We start from the raw sequence: 25,109 nt of genomic DNA on the forward strand, positions 1-25,109 counted from the left end.
AAAATAGCTGAAACATATCATGGCAACTTCAGTGTAAGCACCATGGCAATTCATGTGCAATAGACATGACAACTTTTAACGCAAAAAAAAATCGTCGAAACATATTGATATGAGATCTAGTTTTGAAGATCTCGTCATGATGGATTTAATGGTGAAAACGGATCTTCAATCGGATTTTTCATTTAAAAGATAAAATATTTTAAAAACTGAAAATCCAAAAAGATTTCCACATGCATGCATGCGGTGACGTGAACACAGTCTGTGTGTTATAAGCGTGTGGGCGTTATCGCAAGCCTTCTTTTTTAGGAAGATTGCCTCTATGTGGGCATGTCGTGCTCTTGTGTCCTGCCTGACGACATATATATACTGCAGAAGCGCGTACGCTTTGTTTCTGCGCATTGTGCATGAGTGCCTAATTGTGACACCAACTGAATAGGTTAAATAGGTTAACCCATATAGGGGAAGGTACTCACCTTTTCTGCTAACAGAATATACCAATGTTAAATTAAATCACACTTTCAGAAGTCTATGTCTCACTTTGCAGTGAAATATTTTTTTTTCCAGTAAGTCATTGTTTTTTTTTGTTTGTTTTTAGGTTGCTTACCACATTGACCATGTGGTCAGTAAGTCATTGTTTTTGAAATCAGTTAAATTAGAAAGACATGCTGAAAACACTTACAGATGGGGTTCTCCTATTACCTGCTCGCCTGTCCTTGCGGATCATTTTTGGCATGCAGTTGACTGTTGTGTGTCTGGTGCTGCCAATCTCAAACTAGCAAACCCGTTCATGGGAGGTAATTGGAGTCTCTGGTAGTTAGCTGATCCATCAGGACGATTCCTGCAGCATATAATTTATCAACACATATTTTCTACTACACTTTTTCTTAGGCTGGTGCTGACAATATTTATGTACTACGCTTTTTGTTCAAGATTTCCATAATTTCAAAACGGAACAGCCTAGCAGCGGTCCGTTTTTCAGTTTCCATTTTTTTCTTTCTTAAATCATATAACGACACGCTTTCATACAGACGCAAATTGTACCGTGCACGTCTAATTGTACCAACGGAACATCCTGTGACACTCCCGTTATCGGGCCAGCATGCCGTGAACACGTCACGTTCCAGCGACGCACCTTGATTTAATGACCAACGCACACCCAAAATGATCACTGATGGCCCCGTGGCTAACGCGGTTTTCCCATTGGTCGATGGAACGAGAGCAAGCGCGTTCGTCCTCTCTAACGCCACTTTCCTCTACCCTCTCATTATATAACAGGCTTAGGGGCACATGTGTCTTAATAGGACACGACTCCTATCCTGTCTATACACACTTCAAAAGCAAGTCCAATTGTAACCTACCTAGTACAATATTCGACGCAATTCTAACACTTCCAAGAAAGTGGCGGTGTCTAGGTATGGTTGGGACGGACTGGTCTTCGCAGCGGTGGTGACCTAGGTGTCTCCTGGTGGTGCGGGCGAGTTTCCGAGTGAAAGCTTCATGCTTTGGCACCCGCAATACCCGCAGATGACGCTATCCTCTTGAGAACGTTGTCGTGCGTCTCTTCCCTATGCCAGGGTTCTGCATGAAAATCATCTTCCCTTTGCCAGGGGCTCCGCATGAAAATCCATGTCGTTGCCGAGTTCATGTCGCGGACTAGCAGCGACGACGCATTACGCCATCACCGTCCTGGTTGCATTATATATCATGGAGCTCAGACACCGCGCCCAGGCCCATTCCTGGATGGGGCGAACGGGGCGGCCGCCTCGAGCCTTCGGATACCAAGGGGCCCCAGGTAGGCATGCCCCTGCACTACTAGGCCTTGGAGGAAGTTAGCAAAGAGCGAAGTCACCTTGCCTATGGTGAGGCCACACGGGGGGCGCGGCGGCGCACATGCTTTTATCTCCCGTGCATCCTGGATCCTGGTGGACATAGATCGCCCAGCCTGCACACGCTCCTGAGATTATTATCGTCGGCGATGAGATGACCCCCAGTCCCAGAGTGACCTTCGTGTACGAGGAGACGAGGAGTCTCCTGTTCCGGTGAACGTCAGCCATGCCGCCGCCGAGACGTACCTCGTCAAACGCACCCCAGGGTTCGTCCTTGTGTTGGCATCTCCTGACCTCGTCCTTGAGTACCTCAACAATTGTTGGCTCTAGTGGCAGCTGCCTCAGGCCTGCCCACTGGTTTCTCGCCTGCCACTGTTGATATTTCTCAGGGCGCTCCACCAGGTCCATACCCTCGCAGGCAGTGCAGAACGTCCAAACATGTCCTGCTCCAGCACCACTCTCGATCTACTCTCCCGTGGCATGGTTGCATCAAACATGTCAAAAATTGCCGTGTAATAGAACAATGCCTCTCGAAACCGCGACAAGTAGGAGAAACCATATGAATTGTTCAAAATGCTCTGGATGAAAACATTTGGCCTCATCTTCCTGATGTTACGCAGGACGGTATCCTTTGGGTTTAATTGGGCCATCAAAGAAAAGAATATGCTCTCATCCATCAAGATGTTGAGATTAAAGTGGTCATTCACGACATGGTTGCACCTCTTGGGCATCTGTGTCAAGGTCCTCGATGCAAACCTCCTCCCACTTCTTCCTCATGGCATGGAAAGTGACCCTTGCTGAGCCGGCACCCAGTATCCTCAATCTGCTTAGCTGGACATGACCGGAAATGCTGGCGGGCTATGGATGTGATCTTCACCTCTGGCGGACCACCTTCCCTGCGTGCCAGCAAGCGGAGCAACGCTGCCCATTGGAACCCATATATAGCTCATGCCATAGTCGAGAATGTGCAGTCTTCTCTTACCCACCAAGGCCTGCATTATGGTCATTGTGGAAAAATTGAACACCACCTTGTTCAAGCAGCAGGCTGCCATGTAGAGTTTCTGCGCTTTTAGGAACTCTGTGATTGAGAGGCTTTCTGCCTTGAGCAGCTCCCCATGCCTACCTACTAGACGTGCCTCCAGCCCCTTGACAAAACATTGAGCTAACCTCTGTGTGACATCCCCTGTTTCTGATGCATGTTGCTTGATCTGCTTCAGTAACTCACCCGCTCTCATGTGATCATTTGCTGCCACAGCCTGTGCACAAAAGATCAACAATGTGCGTATGTCTACCACATTACTCGCAGCCTTTCTGCAGCCCTTTCTTCTCTTCTTCTCCACCTCATTGACCATGCATGGCAATGCGCAGCCTCTCCATGTCTCTGGTGCATGTCTCTTTTTTTTTGCGAAAGCTCTGGTGCATGTCTCATGGCCACGTAACATCATATCGTCTAACATCTCATGGGCAAAAATGTCCTCTGGCGCCTTGAACGCCATCGCAGCTTTGCTGGTCCTTCTTACCTCCACTTCTAGATTATCATCTCTATTGTGCCTCTTCCTGAGCCCACTATGATTGCTTCTATCCCTGACCGTTAATTTGATTCACCAGCTCATCCCTTCTGAAGATGTTATATCTGGGCAAGACCATGCATGTTGGCTTGTTCCATGCCCTTGAACAACACCCCCAAGGCATCGATCTGCACCCTTGGATGAGGATTCATCACTATCGCCAACTTGCAACAAATCCTTGGCCCCCTCTCTGTCACCACTGTTGACACCAAAGGAATGGGAGGAAATGATTTGAGCAAAGTGCTGCTGCACCTGGAGCAGTGCAGGGTGATCAGAGAGCCTACCATCAATGTCGTCCTCCATGAGCATGCGTGAGAGGTAAGGGAGCATCATACCACTAGGGACATGGTGGCACCCCTCGATCACTTGCACCATCTGGCTTTGGGGAAAATTCATCAGTGACAGATGGGGATGGAGGTGACTGCTCCGTGAGACCCTTCACCAAGAGTTCCTCTGGGGTGGTGGTCATCTCGATCAATGGTGTCGGTACAATGCCCGTAGCTTTTGGTTAATACTTCCTCCGTTCCTAAATATTTGTCTTTCTAGAAATTTCAATAAGTGACTACATACGAAGCAAAATGAGTGAATGTACACTCTAAAACATGTCTATATACATCCGTATGTGGTAGTCCATTTGAAACTCTAAAAAGACAAATATTTAGGAACGGAGGGAGTATATCATAATGAATAGAACAGACCTTGCCAGGGTGCGTGCAAGTGTCTCCTTTATAAAAAGTGTGCATGCGCAACATGATTAAAGAGATGCTGTCTACCTATAACTCCAATGCTGCTTTCACAATGGAGACAATGGCTGGCCACATTCCCAATGTTCCTCGTACAATGGTTGCAAAAGTAACTGCACGCACAAAAATAATATTTTGTAAAGAAGAACATTGAAACAAACCCCATTCTTGTACCTATTGAAAACGACAAAGGAATAACATATTTAAGAAAACTTTACAGGCTAACATAAAGTACTGAAGATCAGAAATGCACAACAGAGTTTCAAGACTTGGTTCACCTGCTGGTCCTTTCTGAAGCCGTTGTCTCTTTGCAAGAAGAGTCTGCTTCCCTCTTCCATGCCCTTCAACAACACCGCTGCATCAGCACCCTTGATGAAGGCTGAGCTGTGTGTGCATTGGTCGCTAATGCAAACCAGTAACAAATTCTTTGCCCTCTCCATGCTGTCCCTGTTGATGGTGTCGACACTGTTGCGCTGAAGGAAGGGGAGAAGGATCTGGGCAAAGGCCTTCTGCACCTGTACTGCAGCCTTGCAAAGTGATAAGAGTGTTGGATAGGAGTTTGTCTCCAGTGTTTTCCTCCATGAGCACGCCTGGGGTGTAGGAGAGCAACATGTCATCAGCGGAGACTGAGTGCTTACTGGCACTGGCACCACTGGGCAATGGGCAAGGCCGAGGAAGAACTGCACACAAGAACCAAAGACACTAATATTTTCAATTTTTAGACAACTCCAGTGAAAATAGCCATAATCTCGTGTTGCCTGGACAATGGACACAATGACTAGTTATTTTGCATAAGGCAATGAAAGCTCATTTCTGCACATTAAACAAAGATAGCATTTCCGTTCACCCAAGGAAAGCATCAAAGCAAGGAAGATACGCTGTGCAATGCAAAGCATATAAATATATGATTTACAGACTGTATCAAGTATATATGTTGGCTGTACAGAAATTCCATGAGTATGATACTGTTCACTTAAGAAATATTTGTGTGAAAATGTAATTGCCTCAAAAGCCCTACTAACGGAAAAATGATGTTACATATGAAGTTAAATTCCAGTTGCTATACATAAAGTTAGATTCTTTGGTTGGTTTGCAATCATCATATACTGTAAGTCATTTCGTACCTTTAAAATCAACTGTAGATTATCCCCCACACACAAATCCAGTTGCCCTCTTAATTTCAAGAAGATGAATCCACTTCATTATGGATCCATGACCTGAAATGCATAGAACAGAACAGCAACTCCCTCGTAAAAAAGAGCCAATTCATGAATTCAATGCAAGTCGTAAGCACCTCACCAAACCAAGACTGATTGAATTGGAACGTTTTATTTCAGAGTACAGAAATAGGTTCAGACCTGATTGACTAGAGAAAAAACATAACGTGATCACACCAAAAGAATGTGCAAACCAAAATCACTACTTAATATGCATCTGGTCTCTAGAGGAAAATAAGCACTGACAGATCTGACTCTACACATTAGGTGGCAGTTGAAATTTCAATGATACATTTAATTTAACTTATCCTGCTCAAAGTCTATCGGCAAAAATCATTTTCAGACAAATAAAGAAGATCATGGAAACTCCATTTAGCAACAAACCTATTGCATTCTTTTTATTGGCATGAGCCAAAATTTTCAGATTTCAAATATTTACAAATGCATCCGGTGAGGCCACTGAATTCTTCTTGTATTTTCCTTTTCTCTTCTAGTCTTTGAGTTCAGTGGCCTGACCATCTTCAGAATTGCCTATATGTAGTGTGAGCAAACCAGAGGACACAAGTGAAAAGGTAGAAGATCAAGAGTTGATGTAGTGGCTGCCAACCTGAAGCTATAAAGAAACATGCAGCTAATCCAAATCTATATATATCTTCAGTTATCTACAAGTTCACATAACAGTTCTATCCACACCTGTATCTGCTATTAACATCCATATCAGTTTATTTTTCAGTGTGAGAGAAGTGCAAATCATCATCCGACACCCACATTGAGTGTGCTAAGAGGATCCGTCCCTTCCACCCCTGCAGCAGCCATGGCATCAAACATATCGAACAGTGCAGAGTGGTAAAAGAGGGCCTCCCGGAACCGCGACAGGAAGAAGGTGCCATATGAACCATTCACGATGCCCTGAATGAACACCTCAGGCTTCATCTTGCTGATGTTGCTGAGGACAACATCCCTGGGGCTCGGGCTGTCTGTTAGGACGCTCTCATCCATCAAGGTCCTGAAATTGAACATGTCGTTCACGACAAGGACCTCATCCGGCTCGACATTCAGATCGTCGATGTGCCACTCTGCCACCACGGCACGGAACTTGAGCGGCACGCAGAACTGACGGGCACAGCTGCTCAGGCGATGGCCCATCTCCGCCATGTGGTTCTCTGGCCGGAACCCCGGCTGCGGGAGGTCGACGTTGGTGATCCTCACCTCCGGCGGCCCGCCGTACGTCCCTGGCTGCCAACAAGCGCAGCAGCTCCGGCCACTGGAATCCGGAATGGAGGCCGTAATCCACGATGTGCAGCTTGCTCCTCCCCGCCGCAGCGTCAAAGATGGCCTTGTTGGCGAAGGTGAAGGCCACCTTCCTGAGGCAGCAGGTGGACATGAAGAGCTGGTAGGCCTTGAGGAACTCCACCAGCGAGGCGCGTTTCACGGTGAGCGACCTGTACACTTGGACTTGGCCGCCCGTGCCGGCCAGGCGCGCCTCCAGGCCCTGCGCGAAGCAGTAGGCGTGGCGTCCCCGGTGTTAGGGTTGTAAACTTGTAGTAGTAGCAGCAGTATGGTGTTGGATAGATCATGCGACACCCACATGATGATATGCCCTGAAAAGCAGAAGATGAACATGTGATGCAGTTGCAGCCCCTGGGTTATTGGAAATAAAACACGGCCATGTGTTGTCTGATGCTTGCTGTACGCTTGGCCACTGCCTTGCTCATCCATCGCGACCTGCTGTTTATGTTTGTGTTAGCGCTAAACGTGGAGATCCCACTACTTTCTTTCGCTTTCGTTTTCACTGCTTTGCCATCCCTTAATTTATCTAGCAAGGGAGGGGGATATTATTATGGCAACCCGATTCGATTCGTTCCTTATGCAAACAAATTCCAATACCGTGTGTGCTCTCTGCTCCCCTTCACTTTTACAGCGCAAAAGATGTGAGCTTTCCAGCATCTAGCTAGCTAGCTAGCTACCACCAGTCAGTCACCACGCTTCACAGGTAAATTATGCATGCTGCCCCTCTTTTATTCTGTTCCCCAGCTTCTGTCCCGCTGCCCTTACTCATCTCTTTCAACCTCCTGTCCTGCCCAAGAAAGACAGTTTCCGGCCCTTTCCTTGGAACAGCAATGGAGACATGGAACATTAGAGCTGCCTGCATCATCATCTTCTTCTTTCTGCTTGTGTCGCAGAGGCTTGGGTCATCATGTGCTTCCATCCAAGAACAAGGAGTGCGAGAGGAATTTTTGTTCGCTACGGTTAACACTGATTATTTACAAACTGGCTGGTTGTCTAAACATTTTCTATTGCTTCAGAGAGAGCCCCTTTGAGATTTGGAAACATGCATAACAGAACCTTCGTCGAATTCGGGAGCAAGTTGCTCACTTGATGGCAAGGTGCTGGCCCTGTAAGTGCTGTTTTTTAAAATCAATCTTCAGTTTTTCCTCTTGCTAATCAGTCTTTACTAGGTTCATTCATAATTCATTGTGTGCTTTTTTCTTCTTGTTCTTCAAAAACATAATTCATGGTACATAGTTATGGTTGATGATTGCAAATTGTTTATAGTACATGTACTAGACAGCCATGGTTTAAACCACTCATAGAACAACTCATTATTTGTGTTCAGGAGTATTATCTATTGTCCGCTGTTATACCAGAGGTTAGTCAAATACTTCTAGAGCAATGCAACCTATGCTTGTTGAAGAAGAATTTTGACCTTTAAGCATTTCTTAATGCCATTTTTTTCATATATAATAACCTACACATACATATATAAAGATTAAAATAATCAGTAGGATTCAAGGAAACAATCCTTAGATATGAAAGTTTAGGGGAATGAACAGAACTTTAAGCTTTTATCAGTAACCAAGGGAGAGAGAAGAATCTGCGCCCGTAATTTTTTGACCGTGAACTGGTCAACCAGCAATTTTTTTATAGAAAAAATTGTGAACTAGATAAATCTTTTTTTTTCCTTTTTGAAATGTCAACTAGCAATACCTGGAGGTTCTGAGATTAAGTCTGAACTGTCTCAGTGCAGCAATTCTTTCAGATGTAGGAAAAATGCTTCCTTGAAAACTGCCATGAGTAAAGATGAATCCTGATATCATCAGTTCCGGACATATAATCTGAAACCACAGGATTAAGTTTGCAGGTTACTCAAGGGTGATAAGTTATCAGGTGGAAGGGCACCCGAGTCGCAAAAGCTCTCAGAGAATCTTTCTGATGGAGGGCTACAATCATGCCGAAAATTCTTAACAAAGTTAGTCCCTCCTACGTGGAGTTTCCTAACTGTACATCATTACAGCTTCACCAAGTTTACTGTTTAGCTTATGTTCGTCCATGACATTACGCAGAACAATTAGGGGTGTCATCCAGAGACGGCTCCTAGATCCAGATCACTCTTCCAAGTCTACCGACCATGAGTCCGGAACCAAGAAGCCTTCCATACTGCCACACTGGGCAATCTATACAATAGTCATCAGTGGAGCAGTTCTCCTTGTGGTCATCGCAGGTACCACCATGTATCTACTCTTCAATCGTCGAAAGAAGGATCACACAGTCACGCCATGGTCTACTGGACTGAGTGGACCACTAAGGAAAGCCTTCGTGGCAGGTCACCCCTCACCATCTGAAGCATAAAATGGCTAACATTTCATCAAATTAGCACGAAATTTGACTACTCTACAGAATAAACATTACTCAAATGCATTTCATCTGAAGAAACTATTTGAAGTTGCTGGGTTTATTGTGGCGTGTGGCAGGTGTGCCTTCTCTTGAAAGGGCAGAGCTTCAGACAGCGTGCGAGGACTTCATCAATGTGATGATTACTGTATAAGGGGACTCTGTCAAGTGGAGTTGAAATAGCAGTTGTCTCCACTTCAGTTAACTCTGCCAAAGATTGGTCAGACAAGTCTGAGGAGCAGTTTAAGAACAAGGTAATAAAGTTTTTGCCCAGTCAGCAAGCATGTTTTTATCTAGCTACCAGATAATTAATTACTAACAGCATTTCTTCAGATATCTATGTTGTCCAGGGTGAACCATAAGAACTTGATGAACCTACTCGGCTACTGCACATGCGACGAGCCATTCACCCGGATGATAGTGTTGGAATATGCTCCGTGTGGTTCCCTCTTTGAGCATTTGCACAGTGAGTGCCTGTCTCTAGCTTGGTATCTGGATGCCTGCCAAATGATTTCCTTGCATTTTGTAAACAATTCGTTTTTCTTTCATTCACCTGAAGAAGAACATACTGGCTACAATGATTGCTAAATGATAACTGATGAATAGCTTATTATATATCCTCATATATGTTGTGCAGTTAGAGAAGCAGAAGATTTGGACTGGCCTACACGTCTGCGCACCATCATGGGAGTAGAGTACTGCTTGGAGCACATGAGCCAGCTAGACCCTCTGGTCATGCCAGCAACACTGAGTTCATCGTCCATCTACCTGACCGAGGACTACGCGGCCAAGATCTCTGACATGGAATTCTGCAAGGGTGGCAAAGATGCTGCTGAATCGCAAAGTGACCAAGAAAGCTAGCATCGTCTACAAGTTGGGCATCCTGCTGCTGGAGGTGATTTCCGGGAGGGTGCCGTTCTCCGAAGACCACGGCCTGCTGGTTCTCTGGGCGTCCAGCTACGTACCTGGACGGCAAGAGGGCGCTGAATGGGATGGTTGATCCGACGCTGAGGTCGTCTGTGCCCGACAGAGATGTAGCTGCGCTGTGTGATGTTGTAAGGCTGTGCATAGATCCGGAGAGAGAGAGAAGAGAGCGGCCATGGGGGAGGTTGCCAGGATGATGAGGGGTGTGACGGCCTTGTCGCCGGAGCAGGCCAAACCCGCTGTGGTGGGCGGAGCTCGAGATTGCATCGGCGGCCAAAGGAGCAAGGATAGCTAAACTGAATGAATTTTCCTTTACTTTTGTTTTTTCTTGATTAATTTTGCTGCATTACTTGTTTTGTGACTTTCCACCTTTTGCTGATGATCAGTGTGAAAACACAAAGTTGTAAAAATGGAGAAATGTCACTGTAAGTAGCATGTATGATATATTTTTACTATAACCTTTGAAAGGAAGTTCAATTATATATACCACATGTCTGATTCTATGATGTGATCTTTCCCATAGTTTTTTTTTTGAGTCTGTACTATTACCTCTGTTCCGAAATATATAAGTCTTGGGGAGAGTTTAGTTTACACTCCCCAACGACTTATATTTAGGGACGGAGGGAGTAGTTTACCATCTGCCAAGTTAGTATTGATCTGTTTGTTCCCTTGGAACCGTCAGAAGCAAAGCAAACTACCCACCCGCACGCTTCAGTTTCAGTTGTGCGTCTCAACTCGGTCTCGCTGTTGTTTTGCCTCCAACGCTGCACTCCCGATGCCAACCGCATCCGACAGCACCCATGGATACTTGGAATCCAGCGATGGCTTAAGCGTACAGTCGATGCCTGACAACGTCGCAGAGGCCCGCGGCCGCACTGCCGGTGAACTAGGTGTCTTCACTAATCCACAGGTGCCGATCTAACTAAAAATGCCTTCTTTTTTTCCTTTTTACTCCCTCCATTTTTGTATACAAGGCCACTACCAAAATTACAATTTGCAGATATACAAGGTCACTAACACCAATCAAGATAAAATTGATGAGGTTTGCCTCGTACTAGCAATCAAGGACATTAAATACCCCTTGCATGCAGAGGTTGGTTTACATGCACCATATTAATCAACCAACAAGAAGTGAGCAAGTTGTCTTTACACATTAATTAACACGTCAAGCAAGGAGAAAAGTCTAGCTTGCAACATTGATTTAAGTAGCCACTAATTTCTACCTTGGTACCTGTAATATGAGTTTGTGGCCTTGTATACAAAAATGGAGGGAGTACCAAAATTATGTCTTGTGTCAATTCAGATTGCTTCGATTTAATGATCTCAGGCTAGAATTTAAGGTCATCTGGACTGAAATAAGGCTGTTTTTTCATTCTAATGTGCAGACTGCTCTTCAGTACAATTGTGTGGATTTTAGTTATGCGCTTGCTTTCAGGGTGCAGATATGGTTTTTCAGTGTAGCAGGTGCAATGTTGGTATTATTACAAGGGTTGCCTTGGATAAATGATGATAGGACTAGGATAATTCGTGTATCTATTTGTCTTAATATTCAGAAGATAAATAAAAAAGAACATGTAGTTCTTGTATTTAGTTCCTGGAGCAAAACTGATTAGTTCTCTAGATTTCTTGTTCAATATTGCAGTATTTCTAACATTCTGTGTAATAGGATTTTCATTATGCCCTGTATGTATATCCCTTCATGCCAAAGTTATACACATTGCACTTGCACAACATAGCTTGGATGAAAATCACTCATGGATGTCCCTCATGCATTCTCCATTATTAACATGCCCATGTCAACAGATTTGAGCATACTGTTGGACCTCAAATAATCACACCCTCAGTGTGTAGTGATTTTTTATTATCAAATATAGTGATATCATATGCATAACATCGATGGGTTCCTGAATTCACTGGTCTCAAGTCTCACCAACTTTCTTCACATCAACCCTTCTGCAGACTAGATCATGTTCACTCAAAGGTTCACTGAAGCTGAAGAACCTATTTGGATACTGTGAGACCTGGGATGCATCAGGTGCCTTTGAATTAGATCAGACAATAGAACTAAGTGCTCCGTTGGCGGCGCAGATATCATTTTTGTCTCAAGACTGGTTCAAGTCCTCACTCAAAGAACACCTGATGGGCGTTTCAGTTGGCTTGCTCTCAACCATGAACCATAACATTTCTTACAATCTGGCATGGAGAACTTTAGCTGATCCAGCACGCATATCATCCAATTCCATACGAGAGCAGTTAGGACATAGCCTTTTGTCCTCTATTAAGTATGCGTACAAGGTTGATCAGAGGGACTCAAGCATAAGACCAACACGTGGGTATGCTTTCCTGTCGTCTTCTCAAGTTAGAGGTCTTGCTCCAGAAAGCAAATATTCACGGTTTGTAAGACAGGTTTGTCTTGGTTTAATTCCTTGTATCCATGTTTTACCTTTGTTCCTTGAAAACCAGGGTGCACACCATTTCATTGTATTCTAACAAAAGAAATCATTTATCTTTTCTTAGGTATCATTATGCATATTTGGACATTTTAAAGTCATACTGTAATGGGTTTGTACATCTTGCTTTATTTTCCAACTGCACAATCAATACTAACCATGCAAATTATGGTCACAATCTGCATTTTCTCCCTCGAAATATACTTTTTGGTTGCTTGTATGATTGGTGGGCCAAGGACAAATTATTTTCAAAGATCTATGCTCTGTTAATGCATCTAATAGCAGTTTACTTTGTTTTCAATCCTAGCCCCTTGCAACAAAAGGCTAGGTTTTTTAAGTTTTAATTAAATGAATTTGACCATTTTATTTTGTAGGATTTAATACGCTGAATATTGGGAATTTTTTAAAATTAAACAACTCAACTGGATGAACCTGAATCCTATTCATAGATTCTTCTGAGCATATTCCATTTTCTTGATCGCCTATCAGGAATTTGATCTTCGAGTGGCTTTGCCTCTCGGTGTGCTGAATGGTGCTCTCAATGCCGGAGTGGCTGAGGGAGTCATCCATCCATTGGAATGGGGGCCTGCAGGATCTGTCTCACCACTTGCAGAAAGGTTTTACTTGGGTGGCAACAGGTCCCTTGTTTGCCGCTTGGGCGGGCCATCATCGCTGTCAGGCTTCAAAGCAAGAGGTCTGGAGCCGAGAGACTTGCGATCCTGTGGCCTCACTGATTCTGAGAATGGCGCTTCCACTTCTCCTGAGCTAGATGGACTGGGAGGTTGCCGATCTATCATTTGATCTACTACCTCCGTCCTAAAAAGAATGCAACTACGTGTTGCGTGCTAGTTAAAGTGGTTCATGTTTGACCAAGTTTTCAGTAAACGGTGTTCAACTTTAGGATTCCAAATCAACTCCTAATGAAAATACATTTCGTAACTAATCTAATAATATTTATTTGATACCATAAATATTTATATTTTTAATTTAAAGTTGGTCAAACTTAAGCTACTAAAACAAGGTACTATGCTATAATTGCATTCTTTTTAGGACAGAGGTAGTACCTCTGAAGCCACTCAGGGATCTTGGAATTCATGGCCATGCATTTGCTTCAACTGGAAATCTTGCTAAACTAACAGAGCGTGATCTTCGGAAATTTCCCCTTACTGATCTCCTACAAACATTCAGAAGTTTTGTGGGATTTGGTGTAGTTGTGCCAACCAGACTGTTTCGCATAGAGGTTTGCCTTCTGTGTTTTTTTTTCAGTTGTGCCGCTAAAGTTACTGACGAAATTGCATCACTACCCCCCACTGTTTTATTATTAACTCATTTTCTCTTCCTGTCCAGATGAATTACTGCCACATCCCAAAACAGTTCGATCATGACAAGGGGAAGACAGGCATCCAGTTTAACTTCTCATCACCCTAAATTTATGGCAACATTGTCCCTCTAAGATGGCATATTCATGTTCTTTTCCTCATTATTCTGATCTTTTATTTGAAGAGCATGCCTAGAACTCTCTCGCGCATAAAAGGAAAGTGTTACATACTGTAAATGACTTTGTTTGTCCTGGCTTATTGATTTAATGTTGTGACTTGTAAAGCACAAAAGCAAAAGCACAAGAGGTTGGGAGATTCAGCTTTGAGTAAAATACACCAGCGGTCCTCGAACTTGGCTCGCTGTATCGATTGGGTCCCCGAACTTAGAAAACCAGGAATACGGGTCCTTAAACTTGGCTCGCTGTGTCACTTGGGTCCCGAACTTTGAATACCAGCAATACGTGTCCCTAAACCTTGCGGTGTCATTTGGATCCCAAAATATTAATCTTTTTTTGTCAAGTTGAGGGACCCAAATGACACCGCAAGCAAAGTTTAGGGACCCGTATTCCTGGTTTTCTAAGTTCAGGGACCCAATCGACACAGCGAGCCAAGTTTAGGGACCCGTATTCCTGGTTTTCCAAGTTCGGGGACCCAATCGACACAGCGAGCCAAGTTCGAGGACCGCTGGTGTATTTTACTCTTCAGCTTTTAATGCAGATCTGAATGCTCTGGAGTGGAAATGACGGGCCAGAAATGTACAAAGATGTGTGATCAATAAGCCAAGAGAAATACTCCCTCCATCCCAAAAAAAAGTCCATGAAAGGTTTGAAATTTGTCCCAAAAAAAAGGTCATGTGGGGAGTATGTGTCTACTCCCTCCGTCCGGTGAAGAGTGTACATCTAGAAATTTTAGGACATATTATGGAGTTAGAAATGGTCTATCTTTGCTAACCAGAATCTTGTCATTTACTACCTAGTCCTGTCTTATACATAGAGACATAGACTAGTCGTTTTCAGCCGCTAGAATAGTTATAATAACCTTCCCTGTTGATTCCAAACTGATGAAGTATGATATTTTGTAGAATAAAGTATATATGTATGTAGTTGGGTGTGTGAATAACTGTATGATCTCGTATCATGCAGACAAGAGAGAGGAGCACATTCCGATTTCAAAGGGATATGGGGACATATGTATCGAGGTGCTATGAACAGGTCAGGGTCGGAGAAAGGCGTCGTTTTCCTGCAAGGTGGATGCAGGTGACGCAGCCTGCAGCCACCAGCTTTGACACATCCAGCACACAAAAGAAATAGTGGCCAGGTTGGTGGATTTTGCTGGGCGCATATGAATGAATGCATGCATCAACTCTTTGACAAAGATGGATATATGTTTCTTGTTCCTCCATCAGATGCTGCCTAACCTTGGAACAAGAGATAACACAAGTGCAGTGCACAAGAACAAATTATTAACAGCTCGTTAACAGTGTTTTTGTGCGGGCGCGCTACAGTAACCAGGCGCAGGTTTAAAGTACATATATAGATGGCTGAAAAAAATATTCTGTGCCATGAATTTTATGAAAAGGATCCTTACATATTTATACCAGCCTGCATTTGATCTGTGTTCTAAAATATGATATCAGGTCACTCATTTGAATGGTCAGTATCTATACGTATTTCTTTCCGAACCATTGAGAAGACATGCACATTCGTGCATATAGCCACTTTATCTTTCCATGTCTCGAATACACTTTTGCATTCTTCATCGCTGAAATTTGCTTAAATCAAGAACAAAAGGCTGAAACGGGAAAGTGGTCCTTTGTTCTATACCTAGTTTTTGGTAATGGAGAGTAAATGGAACTGGTTTAGAAATGAAAGAAGTATTGCATGCTGTTGGGAATGTCAGGTAGAGGATTTATAAAGAGATAAACCCACATGTTGGAAGCTTGCTGTGTAGAACTGCTTAGAGAAGCTTGTTATAAAACAGAATGGTATCTAGAAGAAGGATTTGTTAACATATTTTCTACTTGGAAGCAATTCTCCACTACTGATCTATTTCATTTGGGTTTTTATTTTGTGAAAATCATCTTATCTACCTCCCAAGCATATGTTGTGCAAAGTTTGGTGTAGCATCAGACCGTAGTGGAGTTGAGGATGCTTTGCAGAGTATCTACTGAATTTTGAATATGTTGTTACATGGTCTGAGAAGGACTGATGATGATTCTGCTGTTCCTGCCCGTGTTTGTTTTTTAAGCACTTGATACAGAAGTTTGCCCATTTCCTTATTACCTTCCGATCCCTTGTAAAGTTACAGTATGTATTTGGGTTAACCCAAATATTGTGTGCAGGCATTTGGATCCCTTGTAAAGTTACAGTATGTATTTGGGTTAACCCAAATATTGTGGGAGCAGTTCTATTTGTACTGGATGTGCCCCTTTATTAGTGCCATTCTTGCTGCCTGGATGTTGAGGGCGTTTTTCCTAGCACCGGCTGCTAAGGCCAAGGCCAAGGCCAAGAAACACATGATGAACATCATTATTTGGTTGTGGATGCCGGATTTGAAGAAGATAAATTGATATTGATTGCTGTTAGGAACAGAAAGTAGAAGTTCCTCGTGATGTATTTAATTCCCAACATAACGAATTGAAGTGATTAGTAGCCTGGTACTGTTATGGTTTGGTTTGAATGGATGGATTTAATGTGCCAGAATGTTGATCTCACTTTTCTGAGGATCTGAGAAAGCAAACTGCATACAGACCCATTTTGTTAGGGAGTAGAAACGCAAGAAAGAAGGTGAGCAGCCTGTGCCCAAAAAGTAAGTAGGTGTCTAGGTGATTGCTTATGTGGTGTTGGCTTGTGTTATTTGTTGAGCAACAAGAGTGATGCTGTCGTCATTCTTGGGCAAGGGCAATAATGAAAATTGGGATCACGGCACGGCAGTGACAGCATATATCTGATTTTATTGATTGAAACAAGGGGAGGATACATGCAGGATTATACTGCAGCATAAGCCTGGATAGGATGGAATATGGATTAGCCCTGGATAAATGGCAGCAAGGGCAGGGGATGATGGCCTAGCTTGTTGGCGATAACGGTTTCGGGCGGGACGAGGGGTACGCTCCTGGTGACCCTGCCGGAGGGGACGGCCCCCCGGCACCGTCAGGATCGCCGGCTTCGAAGATGGTGCGGTAGTAGTAGGCCTCGGGCGTGTTTTGCAGGGATATGAAGCCGTCACATCCTAGCTAGCTCCCCCTCAATGCAAGCTTATTAGCAGAGATGTTGCTCACCTGCTCAGGGTCACCTTCCTCTGCTCTGTTCTCTTCTCTCTGCTTGTACATCGAGTCGACACATCCCCTCAATGCAAGCTTATTAGCAGAGATGTTTGCATTAATATCTTCTTGGGTCTCTTCCTCTTCTTCTTCCCATTGGAACTCTGGTTCCATCTTTGGTGCCACGAAACATCTGATGTGGCCCTTCTGTCCAATTTTGCATTCGACCATGAGGGGATGTGTCTTCAAGAGAAAGAGCTTCACTTGACCAGAGAGGGTGAACACCTTGGCGAAGGTGTTCAAGTACTTCAGATCAAAGGTCAGTGTAATTGGTTCTTGCACATCTATTTTAGAGGTAGTAGTATCTTCTTGCTGCATTGATACAAACATGACCCATTAACTAGTGCAGATACGCATAAACAGGATCCATTCTTCAGTATTTTCTTAAAAATAGTAGTTGAATGGCACAAGATACTAAAGATGTTACTCCATATGATAGAACCAATTGAAATTTATAGAATAAACAGATGCTAATTTGCAATGCAGAGTAGTTAACCACCTCACCCAGATTTTACAGTTAAGGAGGAAATAAGCAATAACTAAAACAAACAAACATCTAATTCAACCCCATACCAATGTAATCAACCAAATGAAGAGCCATGTTCCACTTTATGAAATATGTAGCTTCTGCTCTAGACAAAATAACATATCCAGTTGTGCAGACTAAACTAATACTCCAAACACAGAAGAGCAACATTAGTAAGCAAAGTGAATTAGCAACTCAACACACTATATAGTGAGACAACGAAATTCTAAGGCAGTATGTACGCATGTTGTGCTAGTCTGCCAGACAGGCTAAAAGGTAACATAATTGAGGAACCAAGAAAGCACACTTGCTAACAACATTAGGGCATTAAGAATCTACAGCACATCACTGATATGATTGTTTACAGATATTCAGAGGATGATACCCATTCCAATTTGAGGGGCTAAGAGGGTAAACCATTAAGTACCTTCATGTTCACGCGCCGACTTTTTCCCTTAGCAAAGAACTTGAGGCCCTTGTCGGTCACCGAAATTCCACCTACAGCTGGAGATGGAAATGGTTGTACAGAACTAGACATGGGACAGTAACAGCTAGACTTATAAATCACCAGGTAAAATCTATGTACCATCTTCATCTCTGAAGTTGTTGAGGTACTTGCAGATCCGCCTAAACTCCACAGATGGCATTTTGACAGAGGTCTGGTACTTCAATTCCAAATCCTGCCAATCTGCGATTTTCAAGTGCGGGATTTCGCCGTCCATAATCCGCAAATCGTAAGCCACAGTGTTCTTCTCTGTTCATTTCCACAAACACAAAATCAGCGCAGGGTCAGGGCGAAGAGCAGGTAGCGCAAAAGGCGTGCGGGCACTTACCGGGCGACACGAATGATAAGGTAATGTTTTCGTCGACGACCTTGAGGGTGATGGTGTCTTTGTCGCCGCAGAGGATGGCCTTGACCAAGTCGCGGATTGGGATCCCCATGGAGAAGTGCTCGTTGCAGATGTAGCCAGGGAAGTCCTTGGCGGGGAAGAGGAGCGAGACGAACGTGCCGCGTCCGGTGTCCACGGCCTGGAGCTTCAAACACGCTCCGAAGCACTCGATGAGGGCCATATCGGACAGGTCGAGGCTCGCCTCCAGGACATCGTGGAAGAGGTGCCCCTTCACCAGGGGCAGCTCCAACCTGGTGGCTGCGCTCGCCTCTTGGAGGGCCCGGCGGCGGCGGCATAGGGGAAGATGGGCCTCTTTCTCTTCCTCTTCCCCTTGGAACTCTGTTTCCATCTTCGGTACCATGAAACATCTGATGCGGCCCTTCTGTCCAATTTCGCATTCGACCACGAGGGGATGTGTCTTCGAGAGAAAGAGCTTCACTTGACCAGACAGGGTGAACACCTTGGCGAAGGTGTTCAAGTACTTCAGATCCAAGGTCAGTGTAATTGGTTCTTGCATATCTATTTTAAAGGTAGTAGTATCTTCTTCTTGCTACATTGATACAAACATGACCCATTAACTAGTGCAGATACGCATAAACAGGATCCATTCTTCAGTATTTTCTTAAAATAGTAGTTGAATGGCACAAGATACTAAAGATGTTACTCCATATGATAGAACCAATTGAAATTCATAGAATAAACAGATGTTAATTTGCACTGCAGAGTAGTTAACCACCTCACCCAGATTTTACAGTTAAGGAGGAAATAAGCAATAACTAAAAAAAAACATCTAATTCAACCCCATACCAATGTAATCAACCAAATGAAGAGCCATGTTCCGCTTTATGAAATATGTAGCTTCTGCTCTAGACAAAATAACATATCCAGTTATGCAGACTAAATTAATACTCCAAACACAGAAGAGCAACATTAGCAAACAAAGTGAATTAGCAACTCAACACAGTATATAGTGAGACAATGAATTTCTAAGGCAGTATGTACGCATGTTGTGCTAGTCTGGTGCCAGACAGGCTAAAAGGTAACCTAGGTGAGGAACCAAGAATGCACACTTGCTATCAACATTAGGGCATTAAGAATCTACAGCACATCACTGATATGATTGTTTACAGATATTCAGAGGATGATACCCATTCCAATTTGAGGGGCTAAGAGGGTCAAATCATTAAAGTACCTGCGTGTACTCCATGTAGACGTCCCCATTTGTTCCCTTAGCAAAGTATGTGAGGTCCTCGTCAGTCACCCAGATGACACCTACAGCAGGAGATGGAAATGGTTGTACAGAACTAGACATGCGACAGTAACAGTTAAGACTTATAAATCACTAGGTAAAATCTATGTACCATCTTCTTCTCCGAAGTTACTGAGGTACTTGCAGATCCGCCTAAACTCCACAGATGGCATTTTGACAGAGGCCTGGTACTCCAAATCCTGCCTATCTGGGAGTTCAATGCGCGCGAGTTGGGCATCCACAATCCAGAATACGAAATCCACAGTTCTCTTCTCTGTTCATTTCCACAAACACAAAATCAGCACAGGGTCAGGGCGAAGAGCAGGTAGCGCAAAAAACGTCCGGGCACTTACCGGGCGACACCAATGATAAGGTCATGTTCTTGAAGTTTTCTTCGCCGATCTTGAGGGTGATGGTGTCTTTGTCGTCGCCGCAGCGGATGGCATTGACCAAGTCGCGGATTGGGATCCCAATGGAGATGTACTCGTCGCAGGTGTAGCCCTTGAAGTCCTCGGCGGGGAAGAGGAGCGAGACGATCGCGGCGCGTTTGGTGTCCACGGCCTGGAGGTTCACGCCCCTTGTGGTGCACACGACGTGGGCCACATCGGACAGGTCGAGGATCGCCTCCATGACATGGTGGAAGGGGTCCCCCTTCACCAGGGGCAGCTCCAACATGGTCGCCTCTTGGAGGGCCCGGCGGCGGCGGCGGCGGCGTAGGGGAAGATGGGCGGGTGCGAGGAGGGGTTTGGGAGGGGAGAGCGGCAGAGGGGATGGAGGAAGGGGGAAATGGAGATTAATAGGGAGCCATCGCTCCCCCTCTTGGACGGCCCGGCGGCGGCTGCTGCGTAGGGGAAGAGGGGCGAGGGAAGATGGGAGGCGGATGCGGGTTTGGGAGGGAGAGCGGCGGAGGGAGATGGAGGGGGAAAGGGAGATTAATCTGGGGGAGGGGAACGCGGAAAATGAAGTAATAGCATCAGGAGTCCCACAACTTGTCTGGATGTGATGATTTGGTCCCAATCTTGCAAAAGGCAACTATTGAGTCACACAACTTGCAGCCAATGTGCAAATTTGGTCCCAGCCAATCAGAGCTCGACAAGTGGAGCCTAGTCAGCACAGCCGTCAGCCCAGCGCCTTTTGCATTTACCCCCCTGGACTTTGCACTAATCAACCCGCACTACACCGCACTTTTCACCTGAATTTATTGGTTCTCCCTCCCCTGGCCCAATCATTCGTCGCTCTCTCCCCCCTGTCCGTGACCGGCCGACAGGCCGTGCTGGCTGCGCTCGTGAGCCATGTCCTCGTCGCCGGACTTCACCGGCGGTGTGCCGCCGCCGCCTACCGCGCACCAAGTTCGGCCCTTCGCTGTCAACCCTCCGGATTATGGTTAGTTCTCTCTCTTCTGTTCCTCCTCTCTGCTCTGTTCCTCCTCTGTGTGCTCGCTCGATGTCAACCCTCTCGGTCGGTGTTGTCTTCCCGTTGGATCGACCAGTTTTGAGCTCGTTTTAGCCGCATTGGTTGGTAGTTTGTGGTTGTAGTGCTTCCCGCGACCTCATACTGGTTATTTGGTAGTCGATTTTAGCCGCCTAGGGTTTGGTGAAGTTGGGGATTTAGGCAAGAACCTAGGGTTCTTGTTTGTAATCCTTTTCGGCCAGACTTTAGGTTTGTGGCTAGTATGTACATACTGTTTTGCAAATACACGTGCCAATTTGGCCTAGGGTTTGTGCTTAGGGGGCAGCATTTGCATTGTAAAAAATGTAAATTTTGTCTGGCCAATGTAGGCCAGTGTTTGAGGTAAGTAGTTTAGGGTTTGTGCTTAGTACTTAGTTTGTACATTAGCCATGCTAAATCATCAGTTTGTTACTGCTTATGTTGAGTTAATTTGCAAGCTTTAGTTAACTGAATTTATTCTGTTAACTGAATTCAGTTGCAAGTTACAGTTAACTGAAAAAAGTTCAGTTAACTCAGTGCTCTTACAGTTAACTGTATTTATTCAGCTCAATGTATTTATTCAGTTATTTTTATTGATGATTGTTCTTACATTCTGCACTGTGTTGTTGTAGTTTGTGATTCAGCAATGGGACTCGGTGTGGACACCCCTTTCTTCACATTGGAACTGGAGCATGGTGGGATTTTCTGTGGACCAATCAATAACATGGAGTACTATAATCCTTCAGTGGAGGTGCTTGACTATGTTGATGCTGGCACATTCTCATATGCAGTCATTAAAGAGCACCTGCTTTGGTTGGGATATTCTGCCAATGAGCACATCATTTATTGGTGCATGCCTGACAAAACAATTTCAGATGGTATGCTCAGAATCAGAGGTGATGAGGATGTGCAGAAAATGATAACAGCCAGTGCTCAGCATAAGGTTCTTTCAATCATGGTTGATCATGCAGATTTCATCAGTAATTTCAGGCAAGATTTGATATGTACAGTGGGATCAGTAGAGAATCCTGTCAGAGTGGTAAACCCAAATGATGTTGCAGCCAGTGCAGCTAGTTCTCACAGCATCATTTCAGTCAATGCTGAAGATCCAAATTCAGACTTTGCAACACAGGAGACAGAAGCTAGACAATTTGCTGGTTAATCTTGCAGAAGAAGAGCTTTTGCTGACTGATGTTGCACAAAGAGAGCACTTGCTGACTGATGCTGCAGAAGGAGAGCAGTTGCTTGAATGATGTTGCACAAGAGTTAGCAGATGAGTTGCTGACTGATTTTGCTGAAGAAGATCACTTGGTGACTGATGTTGCAGAAGATGTAGTGCTTTCAGATTCAGATTTCAGTGACAGTGATTATGACATAGATGATGGAGATGATGATCTTTATGAAGAGAACATTGACTTTGATGTTGATGAAGTTGAGCAAGAGGAGGAAGAGGTGGAACCTGAGTATGAACTTGATGATGAAGATTTGAATCTGTCAAGAGAAGAAGAAGAGCAACTGATGTACAAGTTCAAAGCTTTCAATTCCAAGGTGGACATGAAAAACCCTGTATTTAAAGTAGGGATGGTCTTTGCTGATGTGGTTGAGCTGAGGAAAGCTATTACTTCATATTCAATAAAGAACAGAGTGCAAATCAAAAAGTTGAAAAATAACAAGATCAGATTTCATGCAGTTTGTCAGAGTGATTGTCCATGGCTTCTTAAGGCTGGCAATGACAACATGACAGGAGGATTTATCATTAAGGCCTACTATGGTGATCATATGTGTCAGAAGAAGTGGAGGCTCAAGGACATGACAGCTAAATTCCTTTGCAACTATTTCATAGAAGAATTCAGAGATGACCAGAAGATGTCACTTGGAACATTTTCAAGGAAAATAACAAAGGAGTTTAATTGCACCCCTAATAGATGGAAGTTAGCTAGGGCTAGGACAGCAGCACTGAAGGAGATCCATGGTGATGAAGAAGAGCAATTCAGTAGACTATGGGATTATGGAGATGAATTAAGACAGAAGAACCCTGGCTCAACTTTTTTGCTGACAACTGGACTGGTCAGAGATACAAAATTCCAATGGGCAGAAAATGTTTGAAAACACTGTATTGGTCATATGATGCCTGTAAGAGAGGATGGCTTAAGGGCTGCAGGCCTATTATCTTCATAGATGGTTGTCATATGAAAACTAGGTTTAAAGGTGTGCTGCTTAGTGCAGTTGGCATTGATCCTAATGACTGCATTTACCCCATTGCTATGGGCTGGGTGGAAGTAGAATGCACAAGTTCTTGGGAGTGGTTTCTCACAACTTTGAAAGATGATCTGAACATCACCAACACTGCTCCTTTCACACTTATGAGTGACAAGCAGAAAGGTCTGATAAATGCTGTCCAGAAAGTTTGGCCAGATGCAGAGCACAGGTTTTGTGTGAGGCATATTTACCAAAATTTCAATGAGAAGCACAAAGGAGAGGTACTGAAGCAAGACATGTGGGCCATTGCCAGATCACCAAACAAGTTGAAGTGGAGAGAGAACTGTGAAAAAATGGATGGTCACAGCTCAGCTGCTTTCCACTGGACTGAAAGACTTGAGTGGAAAACTTGGTGCAAAGCATTCTTCAGTGAATTTCCAAAATGTGACATCCTCCTGAACAATAACTCTGAAGTTTTTAACAGTTATATCCTAGAGGGTAGAGAAATGCCAGTGCTAAGCATGCTTGAGTACATTTTCTACAAGATAATGCACAGGATGGTGAGTAAGCAAAGAGAAGCTATAGAAAAGTGGGCAGGGCAGAGAATATGCCCAACGATCAAGAAGAAATTGGACAAGAACACTGAATTTGCTGCTAACTGCCATGTATCTGAAGCTGGCTAACAGATGTTCAGAGTTCAGTCAGGTAACAATAGCTACACAGTTGATCTTGGTTTGTACACATGTGATTGCAGGAGATGGCAGTTGTCAGGAGTACCATGTGGGCATTCAATAGCTTGTTGCAGGGAGGAGAGGATTGACCCAGAGACATTGGTGCATGAGTGCTACACTGTCAGGACATATCTGAAAGCATATGGATATACTCTTGTCCCTTTAGGAGACCCAAATGTGTGGGAGGTACAGAATGCTTACAAGGTGTATCCACCTGTGTTTACAAAATAGTTGGGAAGGCCCAAGAAAAACAGGAAGAAGACTCCTGAGGAGAAGATGAAGAATGGTGTTAGGATTTTGAACAAGAAAGGTGTTACAATGCACTGCTCAATTTGTGGTAGAGCTGATCACAACAGGAAGGGGCATTACAGATGGCAGGAAGCTCTCATTGAAGAAGGTGTAGAGCTAGTTGATGAAAACTATGATGACCCCACATTTCTTCAGGTTACTGAATTTACTGCATTTTACTGTAGTTCTCTGAATTTACTGAAATCACTCTAGTGCTCTGAATTTACTGTAGTTCTCTGAATTTTGCTGTACATGACTCAATTGCTCAATGTTTTTGTGCAGAACATATTCCCTAGTCAGGCTAATCCTATACTGGATCCAATGCAGTCACCAACCAGTATGGTCTACAGCATGAGTCAAAGAGAACTTTTAAGAAGAGCTCCAAATAGAGTTCATGGCCCACTACCAGAGCAGTCTTCATTTGTTCTTGCTGCAGGTGCTGCAATACCTCAGCCAAGAGTCACTACAGAAATGAATGCAGGTAGGCAAACAAGGGCAAGGACAGTACTTGAGAGAGGAGAAGGCTCTCAAGCTTCTGGTAGGGGAAGGGGGAGGAAAAGACAAAGGAATCCAGATGCAGGCAGAGGAAGAGGAGCAACAGCAGCTTCAGGCAGAGGAAGAGGGGCAGCAGCAGCTTCAGGCAGAGGAAGAGGGGGAAATGCAACTGCAGGTGGAGGAAGGTGGTCAAATATAGCTGCTGATGGAGGGAGAGGAGCAACTCATGTTGCAGGAAGAGGAACAGGGGGGAGAGGAGGTA

General features: G+C 44.3%; 1 protein-coding gene across 5 annotated transcripts; it reads right to left on the reverse strand.

Moving 5' to 3' along the window:
• Nucleotides 1-769: 769 nt before the first annotated feature.
• On the reverse strand, nucleotides 770-20,644 carry LOC123093891 (uncharacterized). 5 transcript variants are annotated; one of them, XR_006445627.1, is made up of 12 exons: nucleotides 20,060-20,644; nucleotides 19,819-19,980; nucleotides 19,650-19,729; nucleotides 18,401-19,007; nucleotides 18,154-18,321; nucleotides 17,995-18,071; nucleotides 17,000-17,353; nucleotides 6,048-6,955; nucleotides 5,262-5,354; nucleotides 4,416-4,817; nucleotides 4,168-4,250; nucleotides 773-838 (listed from the first exon to the last, which is right to left on the reverse strand). XR_006445627.1 is itself a non-coding variant. In XM_044515959.1 (8 exons), exons 1-8 carry the CDS (start codon nucleotides 20,379-20,381, stop codon nucleotides 8,917-8,919), a joined length of 1,827 nt encoding a protein of 608 aa, XP_044371894.1. In that variant the 5' UTR covers nucleotides 20,382-20,643; the 3' UTR covers nucleotides 8,300-8,916. The 5 variants fall into 5 exon arrangements, 1 of the variants encoding a protein (XP_044371894.1); XR_006445629.1 differs by having other exon boundaries at nucleotides 780-838; nucleotides 4,416-4,727; XR_006445626.1 differs by having other exon boundaries at nucleotides 770-838; nucleotides 5,262-6,955.
• Nucleotides 20,645-25,109: the final 4,465 nt, after the last annotated feature.

Source organism: Triticum aestivum, chromosome 4B (genome assembly GCF_018294505.1).
Source record: "Triticum aestivum cultivar Chinese Spring chromosome 4B, IWGSC CS RefSeq v2.1, whole genome shotgun sequence".
NCBI lineage: Eukaryota > Viridiplantae > Streptophyta > Magnoliopsida > Poales > Poaceae > Triticum > Triticum aestivum.

Bases quoted from the DNA above. Each gene is read 5' to 3' on its own strand.
- LOC123093891 (XM_044515959.1), bottom strand. From the start codon at position 20,381: ATGTTGGAGCTGCCCCTGGTGAAGGGGGACCCCTTCCACCATGTCATG. The intron at 18,322-18,400 runs GTAAGTGCCCGC...GGAAATGAACAG, and splicing joins CTTATCATTCGTGTCGCCCG to AGAAGAACACTGTGGCTTAC. The intron at 8,974-16,999 runs GTGAGCAACATC...TTTATGCTTCAG, and splicing joins AGGAAGGTGACCCTGAGCAG to ATGGTGAGGGGTGACCTGCC.